Source organism: Anneissia japonica, unplaced genomic scaffold, assembly GCF_011630105.1.
Source record: "Anneissia japonica isolate Jap-2015-1 unplaced genomic scaffold, ASM1163010v1 scaffold287980_len571666_cov165, whole genome shotgun sequence".
NCBI lineage: Eukaryota > Metazoa > Echinodermata > Crinoidea > Comatulida > Comatulidae > Anneissia > Anneissia japonica.
Genome location: NW_022720008.1, coordinates 177142 through 190766, shown reverse-complemented (window position 1 = coordinate 190766; position 13625 = coordinate 177142). Strand labels below are relative to the sequence as shown.

The 13625-nt window shown below is 30.6% G+C and overlaps 1 protein-coding gene across 1 annotated transcript in view; it reads right to left on the bottom strand.

The window, feature by feature from the left end:
- LOC117111164 (extracellular serine/threonine protein kinase FAM20C-like) overlaps positions 1-13625 on the bottom strand; it is a 61073-nt gene that overhangs the window by 22058 nt on the left and 25390 nt on the right. The window contains exons 4-5 of the mRNA XM_033254039.1: positions 11911-11989; positions 401-493 (exon numbers count right to left, since the gene is read on the bottom strand). Of these exons, the coding sequence (XP_033109930.1) occupies positions 401-493; positions 11911-11989 (172 nt within the window). The remainder of the gene's footprint in view (positions 1-400; positions 494-11910; positions 11990-13625) is intronic.

Here is a 13625-nt window from a genome sequence, read left to right as displayed (position 1 = left end):
CAATCAATTATCATCAATATTCAATCATTTTATATTTAAATTTAGGTGATAAATTTGGCCTTTGGGTCCGATGGGTCATGTCTGAGTGCTTGACATTTAATTTGGGCTGTGGGCTAAAAAGGTTGTGGAATGGGGAAATACTGTAGATGATGTAGGTTACCTTAAGAGAAGGAACCGAAAAATGATATAGAGAAAAGCAGTGACAGATTCAATAAGTCTGAGAGTGACATTTTCGTCATCAGAGGTGCCATAATCTTACCTCACCCCTAGCCACGGTGGGGCTGAGGTGGTCTAGACCCTACCTGTTGAAGTGCCTCCATGGCTCCTTCTAATTTGAATTCCTGGACCACTGTTAATGAGCAATGAAATGATGTTTAAAAGCAAATTTTTACTATCTTACCTGTCCAAGTGGAAAGCTGCAATTTCTGCATTGTGTCTTTCAATATCGGAAAAATAAAAGTGATTTGGGAGTGTTTCATATTCCCTTGGTACTCTGCGAAAAAAAAAAGAATAATAAATCCATAAAAAAATACGAAGTCACCAATAATAAGACAATGATACAGCCAATTTCATAAAAATATATATCTTTTGGCATTTAGAAATATATTGAAATGAAGCTGACAGACAAAATTATAATAAGTATTATCTGAAAATGTGATTATCCAAATACCCCACCAACCAATAAAATAAACACAATATATGGAAATATTTAAAAGAGATATAGGATATAAACAAACTTAGTACACACTCTAGGTGCAAACCAAATTTTAATTAAATCAAAATTTAAATTTATATGTATAAGACAACATATAAAACAAGAAAAATTAGAATATTAAAAAATGACATCTGAGAGATACGATTACCAACTATGCTTACAGGATTAAAATGTGGCAAAGACAAGCCACATCAGTCATGCCTTTTTTTAGTTATTTATTAATACAGGTTTGCAATAAAATGAGAGCTATAAAATGGCAAAAAGAATAATTTAAATCCAACATTTCGTTATGAAGTTACAGGAATTGAAACCTACAGCTGTTTATAGTAAATATTTGAGAAATCAGACTTCAAAGTCTACGATTAATGGTGAAATAACCAACCTGAGATTTTATCTCAAAAACCATATTCTTACACATGGTCTACCTTCAGGAAAAATTTAATAACTATCAATAATATTTATTATTGTAGTTTTAGATAATAAAAACGTGTGCTCGATTCTTCACACAATGCATGCTTAAATAAACACCAACACATTAAATTCCTCTCGAGACACAACGACTTGACACAACTGATTTATGAGTTATCCTACACAAATAAAAATAAGAATAATAAATCTTCTCACATTGTATCTTAATCATCAATAAACGAATAAACAAATGTGTTTTGATCCATCTTTAATTACAAGGATAATTATTGCACATTTTACGTCCTCAGTAATACATGAATGTGTCTGTAATTAGCTTGCGAGTACAAATTGCTATTTAGGATGTTTAACGACTGTTTTCCCAAATCCCCAATATTTCAAAATAAATCCAAAATGCCATGGGAGATTTTGCAGGGAAATAGATGTGAACGTGGTTATCTAACTGGAAACATATCTAAGCAATTCAAAATTCTGACGTGCCAATGTGTTCTAGGGGTTATCCCTGTACTGTACTTGTATTTCACATTAGAAGAAACCAGTCTTACATTCCCATTTAGTAATGGTGTACAGTATTATAGCACTGTGAATTTCGGCATTGCTGATTATTGGTGGTTGCCAGCAAAGGGAGGGAATTTAAGCCTCCTTCCTGTCACTGTCAGCCATGTTTTATCAGTCCAAAAAGAGACATATTTGGAGGGTGGTGATTTAACAGTAGGACACTCTCTCTGGTATAACACTTTTATAGTAGATCAAAACACACATTTAAACCATGAATAGAATTCAACAATGTAAAATTTTCGATGTTAGGCTGAGCAATAATACTGCCAATGTCAGAACATCCTAAAATGGCCCAATAATTTTCCTCCTGAATGTATATTAGACACCACTGTTACCAACTACAGCGATTTAGTTCAATTGGCATCATTTGGAATAGTGCCAATACATACTTTGGAGAACATTGGTTGAATTGCCATAGCAGTTCATTTTATTTCTTTTGCTCTATTTCTATACTGCAATTACTTTTAAATTATCTTACATAATGACAATTATATATATCCAAACTGGGCTAATCCAACTAATCTCACATTATCCCTTTATTAACCTCAATGTCGTCATTCGATGAAAACAAGATTTATATATTTATCCACCCATTTAACCATCCATTTATTCCTCTGAATGGATTTCAATTTTTATGGAATATAATTGCAAAAAAATAACCAGACAATCAAATTAAAACAAACAAAACAAAATAAAGAATCACTATTTTTTCAGGACAATATAAAATAAATTTATCAGTTTATAAAAAACTATCAGTGTAAAGACACAGTTCTTACTTGGGGACCAGATCAACATTTATATGAAGAATTTTAATCAGTCTAATGCTGGCATGAGCAATTTTATGTCTACTTTATTTAATTGAATATTCAATTCAAAATATTAATTTTGGAAATGTTGAGAGAGTGCCAAAAAATTGAAATTTAACAAATATGTAAAATAAACTCAGGAGCAGATTAAGAATTTTTCTAATAGGGTGAAAATATTTGTATCCTATTATATTATTTTAACACATGGCATTTATATATATTGAAATTTTAAGATATAGTTATTTTTTATCAGGAAACTACAGTGGTTAACATAAAATTTCTATCCACTTTTGGAAGATATTTTTAACTTGGGGTTAATGTAGGCCTAATTATGGTACAGAGAGCAAAAAGAGCAAAATTAATAGGAAATAAAGCTTATACATACATGCCATTAACCATTGGGAAAAAAAAAATCTATTCAAATCAGAATACAACTTGAAAGTCAGGTATAATGCAATACAATTCCCTTGAGCGGTGGTTGGATTTCATCGGTAGCCATTTAGTCTACGCATTTATACTACAAATACAATCTACAATCGATTTTCGATCTTATGTTCTTTTTTAATTGCTCATAATTTATAGAAAAACTGCCCTGCATTTTAATAATATCAATAAATAACTTCCATACAGCTTTTGAATTTTATAAATATAATATTTGCTTGAAATGGATATTTGCAGCATTGAAATTCATCAATATTTTATATGCCTATGTCATAAAAATTTAATAAAAATACATTCAAAATGCTAGAATATAAATAGTAAATTTTTTGTAAAAATATTATTTTTATTGTTAAATATTACAATTTCTCATTGTACTTTAATCATCATGCTTTAGAACAATAGTGTATTTGAAAGGTATTTGGAAGGTATGAACTTGCGTTGAACTTCAACATTGTTTGATTGTAGAAGATTTTGGTAAAGGCATTCAGTAGAAAAGAAGGCAATTGAATAAAGGAAAGTTAATTTTATGCAGGCAGGATTGGTAGAGAAAGAAGACTTTTGAAAGACAAGAAAACATATGGTACAGAAAGCAATTTAGTTGGAATAGTAAAGGTGATTTGGAAAGCAAGCGGTATTGGTAAAAAAAAAGCAGCATTTGGTAAAGAGTCATTTGGTAGAAATGAAAAGCATTTGGATGGGATAGAAATAAAGAAGCCTCTATTGACTTTTTTCAGATGATGTTTATAGCATTATATGTACTGTAAACCTTATTTCCAAACATGTATATTAATATATCTACCAATTTTTCCTTGTGCTAAAAACTTAATTATTTCTATGATTCTATGCTTTTGACGGATGTGAGAAACATTTATAAATAAATGGCACATATGCATTTACAATTTTTCAAAAAATGGAACTATTGAGATGCATAACATTAATAAGGTTTAAGTTAACTTATGTCGTTGGCCCAAATAGTCACTCATTATGCTACACAGGTACAGGTACAGTATATACCTTGATGGTGTTCATATCTCTCCATTGGCATGTCTGAGATCTTGGAATTAATTGTATAAATAAATTACACTTTAATGTTATTTTTATTATAAGAACACACTTTATAAGAACACTGAGGGTAAAATTGCTTAAAAATTGAGAATGAAATTAGATCAAATTGAGTCTGAGGTAAAATGTCAAATGAGATTTCTATTTTTTTTTTAAACTAGAAAATCCAAAAACTAATTAACTATATATATCTGTACTTTATATGCAGTACGGTAGGTGTTGTAACACCCTCTATACTACAACAGTAGGTGTACCTCCTGTCATTTGGGGCTATTTTTTTCACGATAATTTTTTTCTGAGCCACTTTTAACTACATTCCCGTACAGTACTGTAGTATACTGCTTTTCAATAATAGCTTTTTTTTTTAAAGTGTGTAACATAAGAACAAAATAAGAACATTTTGAGTCTGAAATTAGCCTAAACATAAGAACAGTGAGCCTGGGCAAAATTTTACTAGTTCTTATAAAAAACACAAAATCACGTATATGCTACTTTCAAAGGATATAACAACTCTCAGATAGAACCTGCTTAAAATATTATTTCTTTTGAGCTGATGACTGAAAGGTACATGTTGGTTTTAATATCCAGGTATATATTTATCCTAGACTGTTGCACAAAACCCATGAAAGGGAACACCATGACATGAATTAATATGATGATGATTTATACTGTATCAACCATGACAACAAGTCATTGCATAAACTTAATTGCATCTGTTGCCAGTATTTAATAACATTGATAAATGAGTGACAACGTGTAATGTAATCAATGAAGCTTCACTTAGGTGCAAGTCGTATATAATTAATTACGAACTACAAAAGAATCCATCTTAATGAGAAAATTATAAGTCTAAGAAAATTGTTTTCTTCGACCCATTTATTGATGATTGCCAGAGAAAGCAATCAAAGATAAAAAGTATAAAAAGCACTGGCATTTAAATTAAAATGCTTGTACTATTTTCACTTTCTAAAAGATATTTGTAAAAATTTATTTTACTTAAGTACTGTAATCAATTTTATCTATACTGTTCAAGTTTGAGAATAATACCAAAATGGGTCGAAAATAAACAATAAAAACAATAACCTTTGAAAATAACAGTAATAATCATACATGGAAAGTGGAATAGAGAAAAGTTTTTTATCATCTGAGAAAAAAAAATATTTTTAAGAGTATATTTCAATGTTTTTAATGTTTTGCCAGGACCAACTTCTGAATACTCTAACTATATGCGGACAGTGTTATCCTGGTTGAAGGCATTTGAATATAAAATAAAATAATGGATTCGCTGTTTTAATTCTTATTTGCTGATTTTCACTGTTAATGTAGGTCACTTATAATTTATACAAATATAGTAGGTGAAAAAAAATGTTCATTAAAGAAAAAAGTTTTATTTCAAAATGTTTTTTTTGCAATTATTACGGTAAAATAAAATATTGCATAAAATTAGGTTTTGAACAATGTGTAATTAAAATGAGCCTGCTTTCTACCTTTGCACTCTGGCTACTAAAGTCAAAGTTTGAGAGGATTATCAACACAATGGTAACTGCATGAGGGATGAATCCATATGCTCACTGAACCATGCAGATGTGTCCCTGATGTTATTCCTTCTAAGTTTTGTAGGAGCATGCATGTAGCGCAGCCTGTAAGGTGTTGGACTTCTGATCGTGAGATCGGGAGTTCGAGACCGACGCTCATCGTATTACTTGTGTCCTTGGGCAAAGGCAATTTATTTACGTTTGCCATTCTCCACCCAGAAGTATAAATGGGTACCTAGGATGGTGTGGCATCGAACGTATGTGACTGTGTGTGTAAAAGCAGTATGACAGGGCCCACAAAGGGAACAGAGAAAGTTGCACAAAAAATGTGCTGGTTTATCAACTAAGTATCCATTGACAGTGGAAATACTGATGCCAGCGCATTTGTAACGTCGTCGACGTGAAAGTCTTGGATAAAGCATTTGACATCTTTGCCATGGGTATCTCTGCAAATTATTCTCCAGATTGTGAAAGGTGTCATATAAATTTTGGATTCTAAAAAAATGGTATACTTTTTGCTCAGGCACTGTGGATGTCATGTCCCCAGGGGGTCTACTGTACCCCCGAATTTGTTATTAAAATTAATTAGGACCACTAGAACTATTTAGTATAATTTTTGAAATTCTAGAACATATTCTTTGGCACATTATATGTTATCTATTATTAAAACCCGCTAATATTTGACACATCGCAAAATACTCAGTGAAAACAACCTAGTATTTGAATATCTCATTTAAATACATGAAGAAAATCTAAATGTGAGAAATAAATAGGAAATGACAGGCGATAGAAAGAAGTAGCAATGCACGGATTACAATTCGATATCCCCTGACAGAATATTTACGGTCATATCAAAACATATTACTATTGAGACTCGCATCGCATGTGAATTTATTTTCATATCCGTTGCTACTTTACATTCAAACGGTGTTAGAAGGCACAGCGGAGGTATTAAATTCGACATTTATTGCAGACACGCTGTTTCCGACGAGCTAGAACCTTGCGGCGGCTACTCTTTGATTTCAAATGTTACATAATTCAGTAAAATTCAATTTCATTCTCATTCTGTTGCCTGATTCAATATCTTGTTTTTCCTCTCACATTTCTGAATCTATTTCATGAACATTTTTATTTCATATGAGAAATTATCTAGGCCACTTTTCATGTAGTGTAGGTATCTGTAGGACTGTTGTAAGAGGAAAATCAATTAAATATTGTGGACATGTCCCAGATCAACATCATCATCATCATCTTCATCATAATCATCATTATCATCATCCTCATCATAATCCTGATCATCATCTCCATTACCATCACCATAATCAATATCATCATCTTCATCATCATTACCATGATCACCATCATCACCGTCGTTGTCCTCATCATCATAAGGTCACTATCACCATCACCATCATCATCATCATCATCTTCTTCATTATCACAATTGTCACTATCAACATAACATCATCATCATCTTCATCATCATCATTATCATCATTGTTGTGGTCATGGTCATCGTGGTGGTCCATCGCCATCATCATCATTTGTGCATTTTCACACATCCACTTACGATGATCTTTTTAACTTTTCCTTTAATGTTTGCATTAACTTCTTATTATCTGTAAATACCTTCTGCTTACTGTTCTATTGCCATCCATTCCTTTTCTAATTACTTCTTACAATAATCATTTATCTTAATACATGTTCATTCAACTTCTTTATTCTGTTCAATCATTTCCATTAACGTCTTTTATTGTTCATTATTCTCTGCATAATTTGAAATTTTCCTCCATCCGATTTCTTCTCCAAACACAAATCTCAAAGGCTTCCAGTCTGTCTTTCTCTTTGCTTTTCAATAATCACATATCAAATGTGTGAAGTCCAAAAAAAACGAAGGCACATAAATCACTGTGATTGGATAAATAATTTATAGATTTTTTTTTATTAAAGAAGTTTGTAATTTCCATTTTTTTTCCCTTTAGATAATTCCTTATTTTAATGTTAAAAAATTAGATCATACCATAATATTCCGGCCAGCAATAATATGAAATGTAAAGTATTATTTCAAAGATACAAGAAACCTATATAGCAGAAATAAAACTCAAGGTTTTTTTACAGTAAGCTTAGCAATGTCCAGTTCACAGGGCATCCAATCAGCTATGCTTTTGGAGATACAGTTCTGTACAGGTTCATCTATCCTAGAGGTTCTATAGTTAAAAAATTTCCCGCATCATATTTTGCTTATATATATCAATATATAATTATATTATTCGAAAAATTTAAAAATTTTAACTCTAGGACATTTGATCTTTGAACATGTCACAGACTACTGTATGTTCTATAAACCCCAGCTAATGGCAGTCTAGGGATGAGGTCATATGTCTGTGTCTGTGTTGGAATTAAAATAACTCCATGCATGACAACATAAGTAAAGGAAATTGAGAGATTACAGTGCTGAATATCTTATATGCCTACATAATAATAAGTATTATTACATATAGATTAGAAGGTTGGGTGGGGGTAGGGATGGAATTTCCCTATTGGCATTCAACCTTGGTTTAATAATTGTAAATATGAGGTATGTATGACTACAAATTTTTAAAGTAGTTTTACAGTACAAGCATGTTTTTTTATAATCAAATCAAATTTAAACTAATATACCATTTTCGTCTTTTAATACAATATTTAAAAGACATAACTTGTTATGAGTTGTTCACTCCTTATTTTTTGGAAAAGTTGGATGTGTTTTGGAGGGCATCTAAAAAAAACGATATGTATACCTTTTGAAGACATATAACCAGTATTAGACTACACCCTGTACATTTTTTAAATGTTCATGAGTTTACAGTTAAGTTTTGCTGTTCTAAAACAAAATTTTATATTTGTACTGGTATGCCTATTGGCATTATTTGCTATTACAAGGTTACAATTTGGATAAAATTGGAAAAATGTCAAGAAACTTCTGTCCAGTTACCATATATGTATAATAAATTCGTTCAGCTTTAATGACAACATCAATACCCCATTCTTCTCAATGTTCATCTAGGGAAATAGTCTTAATTTGCCGTATTTATCGGGGTCATATACAAAGGGCAGAGGGCCAATTGCCTCCAGGCCCAGCCTCTTGACGTCTCTCAAGCTGTCGGATGATACTGAGCAATGCACTCCACTATTAAAGTTGGATACAATTCATTGGAATATGACATCGTCTGATTCCAAATGAAGATGGCAGTAATCAAGATAGAATCTTATCTCTATTTTTATGTTAACTTAGGCCTACGTAAAATAAAGGTGAAGAAACCAAAAACTACCTTTTATCTTTAAATTCATACTACACTAAAAGTGCATTGTGTATATTATTTAATACTTTATTCATTAAACATAATTCACACACAATTATGACAAAGAGCCAGTATATAAATTATGTATCAATCATTCTTAAAGACGTATTGTTCCTTGAAAATGCAAAATAATCATAAAAAAATAATTTTTAAATTAACTTGCTCATTTTGTAGTAACATAAAAATTATTCATGTGAGCATAGAAATTATTAAAGTTAAAAAATATGTACCCCGATTTTGAAGCTGGATAATTAAAATAAAAGTAATAAAACACTTCCAGTGACGGGAAGTGTTTCTATCATTTTTCAATGTAAAATTATTGCTAAAATTTTTTAAATAGACTAATTTCTATGTTCATGTTGATAATTTTCATGTTACTTCAAAAAGGGCAAGTTAATTTTTTTTTTAAATTATAACTTTTTTGGTATTTTGCATGGGACAGTACATCTTTAAGAAAGTGCAATAATTCAAGAAACATTGGCGACAATTTACTGCATGAAATGTTATGTTGTAGTGCACTGAACATAGCTCCAAAAGCACTCTCTAGTCTCAACCATCTATTATGTATCATTTCTATCGTTCATTATGGTTTTCATTGATTATCATTATTGATTGTTTTCCTTATTGATTATTAATCTTTATTGATTAGAAATTATTATTGATTATTATCATTATAGATAATATTATTGATCATAATTTATATATATTTATCTTTATCAATCTTAGTTATGATCATTGATCTTTCCATTATAGATCAATATTAAAAAAACATTATAACTATTATAATAATCAATCATTATTACTACTGATTAACATTACTAGTACTGTATCTATCATCATTTATCATCGTTATTAGAATTTATTAATGTATTTATCAATGTTCATTTTTGGTAATTAATAATTATTATAATCATTAATATATCAACCACTATATTCATTAAACATGGACCAATATTGTTGAAAGCATGTTAAGTCATAAAAAAACTGGGAATATTAGCTTTTAGTACTAAGTACAATTATCAATACATAATGAAGTTAATAAAGGTAAGTGAACGCCTAACCCGGTTCAATCCAGCTAAGAAACAGGCCTATAATTACAATACACACAGCAATGGAAATCGAATCCGATCAACATTATGTATTCCCCCATGCACGTGAGATTAGCATGTGTGATTATCGCACATACACGATACAGTATATTTTATGGCTAGCAGGTTCATCTACTGTAGACGCAAGCAAGGCAGCGCCAGCCAATTAAACAGGTGGAATGCTCAGGGTGTTAATTTTATGATGTATGAAGTACGATATACCAAGTAGAACAAATGAAATGCAGCAGCATATAAACAATCACAATCGTTATCCAATACTTCCATATTAATTAAAGTTTTTCCAAAAACTTTTTTCAACGACTTTTCAGAAAATATAATAGTCAAGTTTTATATCAATACTCAAATCAATTTCTTATTTATATGGATTGTATTTTTGTAATTTTATTGTATTGTTCAACCAACAATAAATAATTCAAATATTTTGATCACTATCCTATATGCTTTATACCATGTTTTAACAAATCTGGCTAGTACTAGATTTTATTGAAAGAGCCTATCTTCTCCCAATGCTCAAGACTTATTCAATTTAATTCTTTACTTATTCATCATCAAATGAAATCGATATACAAATTGACTTGATTATTTGTACAATGCTGTAGTCAGAAATAATGTTTTGCCCTACTTGATGTCTTTATTATACTGAATGTTTAGTTCTCCAATATTAGCGAAGAAAAAATTTAAAGGTATTAATACATAAATATATTAAGTATACCAATTCTAAGGTTCATCGACCCCCAGTACAAAAGATAGTTTTTGAAAATAAAAATGTCAAAAGACAACTATTCTCATTAATTTTGAAAGGGGATAGGAAGAGCTTGTTAAGCGCTTTTCATATTTTCATAAAACAGATGAAAAAATTTATGAATCTTGAATTTATATGCTGAATAGTTCAATACAACCCACACTGTATCTTCAATCTGAATGCACCATTATAATTGTCTATGGATGAAACATTCATTGTACTGATAATGTGATACTGCAAATTTACGAGCTTGGTGATAGACCTGAGGGATTAATTTTTAATTGTTAATTGCGCTTAATAATATTTAGCTTTTTTTCACAACTCTACGGAAAAAACTTCATGAGGGATATTAAGTGCAGCAGTAGGGATTAACGGATTCACTGCATGCTTTTTGGTTTGAAACTTGCCCTTAGGTTGACCTTCGCTCATTTCCTTATGTAATACACATGATTGTAATTACCTTGTCCTTTGGATGAAATTTTAAGCTGTTGGTCCTTGTGCATAATGAATACTGCACAAGAAAATTAATTAATTAAATGATTAGTTAAACTCAGTATAGTAATATTCGGAGAAGTGTGTGTAATTATGACTACTGTAGGTCTACTGACTATTTCACTATCTGTCATGTACAATGATGTAGCCTAATGTGTTGTGTTAGAGCCACTGACAAAATATATACATGCAGTATTGATAAATTTCTCTTTTAGCAATCTTTGTCTTTGTCAATGAATTATATTATAAAAAGAAATTAACTGAAATATTGATTTTCTATTTTCGAATGACTATCAACATGGAATAAAGTTGTGTATCCTAGTGGTTGAGATGCACGTCTTCTACTGCCAAAATCCGGGGTTCAAATCCTGGTGTGTATAATTTTTTAACATGACTAACAACGATTTTGAAAGCCTCATAACGATACAAGTTTTGTAGAATATTGAAACAGTGTCTGGGGATGGTTCAGATGAACAGAGGAGAAATGACATAAATGTTTCCCTCTAATTAAAGACCATTTTTGGGATTAGCTTTGGTCTCTAATTAGAAAAATAAAGATAAAAGAGTTTAATTAGTTAATTTGGGATCAATGAATATTGGTATTAAATTGGAGGTGGTCTTTAATTGGAGGGGTCTTCTAATTAGAAGGAGACATGTAAGATATACAGAATGGGTGAACCTACTTCCAAGGCTTCCAAAGAGCTTGTCCACCATCTTCAAAATCAATAACCAGTTTCACTTGAGTCCCTCCCTGTTTCTCCTCTGAAAATAAAAACAAAAATAATGAATAGAAATTATTACATAATTTGTTCTACACAAACAAAGTAGCAACCTGCATGACATCCATTGATAGGATGAAGAATTCAGAATGTTTAAGTTTACACAGATATAAGGATTAATAAAATGCAGCTACCCTTTCAAATGAATATCAATGGAATATGTAATAACAAAAGCATTAGCTGTAAGTAAAATTTCTTCATTGTGAAATGATTAATGTGTAGTTTGATTACCCAATACACTTTGTGTAGTCTGCAGGAAAAAATACAATTTTATGCCTATTAATATATTTTCAGAAATAAAATATATCGCCTGTTATTATACTTTATCATCATCTGTGTTAAAATAATGTATAAGGCAATAGATCAAAAAATAGAAAGTAAAAATACATTTCTTCTTTATTATACAGTACTTTATCATCTCTGTGTTAAGAATATGTATAAGGTACGGTATGGAAGAATGCCAAGAAGCTCAGAAAATCTACTAAAAAACTATCATTTTCATTATTTTTGTCAAAAATCTTCTACTACTTTGACAATGAATACTGTACATTTAGAAGTTATAGCACTAACAGGTATCGGGGAAAATTGATTGGTAAGGTAGGATAATACTTGAAAAAAGCATTATTCTAAATTAGTAATAGTTGCATTGCTCTTTTAATAATCACCGTTCTGAAAACCTACAAGAAGTTTAACACTCTGCCCGCCAAAACACAGAGATCTCCATGTTTGGTAACACAACGCTTGACCGCCAAACACGGAGATCTCCGTGTTTCAGGTTTTAATACGAAATCTGATAGATGGGGTAATTACTATACATGTACTAAAAATTTGAACACTATATTGAGTCTGGACTGTAAGTATTTCACTATTTGTTTGTTTACATTACCGTAGAGCGGTATCGATTTACTTTTAAAAAATTGCGATTATCTCAGCTTCGTTGTGCGAGATTGCGTAAATCTCCAAAAGTGAGTCATTTTTATTTTACTGTTACCGGTCACAGATTGCAATTACACATACGCACTCTCAATGAGCTTCGGAAAAGTGTTAACATTTGCTAAAAAGTCAGGCGATGGCTGATACTATTTCAAACCCCTGGCGGTCAGAGTGTTTGAAGCACTGAAGGGAGCACTTATTTGCTCATATAAATTAACTGTTATCATTTTTATACTGTACGATAGGATGCATAAACTCTCAAAATGTTTATCGTGTTGAATCTTCTAAAACTATCTTGGCTTAGATATAGTGCTGAATTCCAAGTACTATAACTATTCCTTTATCCTTACGCATTAAAGTATGTTTACTCATCATTTTTCAATTCTTTTCATCAATCCCACATGAGTATTTATTGTATATTCTATTTAATTGTCTGATTTATTTTAATTTAAAGCTCACAAATTTCATGATCCTAACATGCATAATTACGGTAAATTATGATCTAATTTTTAAAATTGCACTACCAATGCTTGACGAATTGGATAAAAATAAATACAATTGTTTTGTGATAGTATACTGTAGTACTGAATGTAATCATTTATTTTAAAAAATTGAGTTTTCTTGAAAACCTTCTTTTAAAATTTAATAATCAATCAAACTTCAATGTTTTGTTATTCCTACCTTAT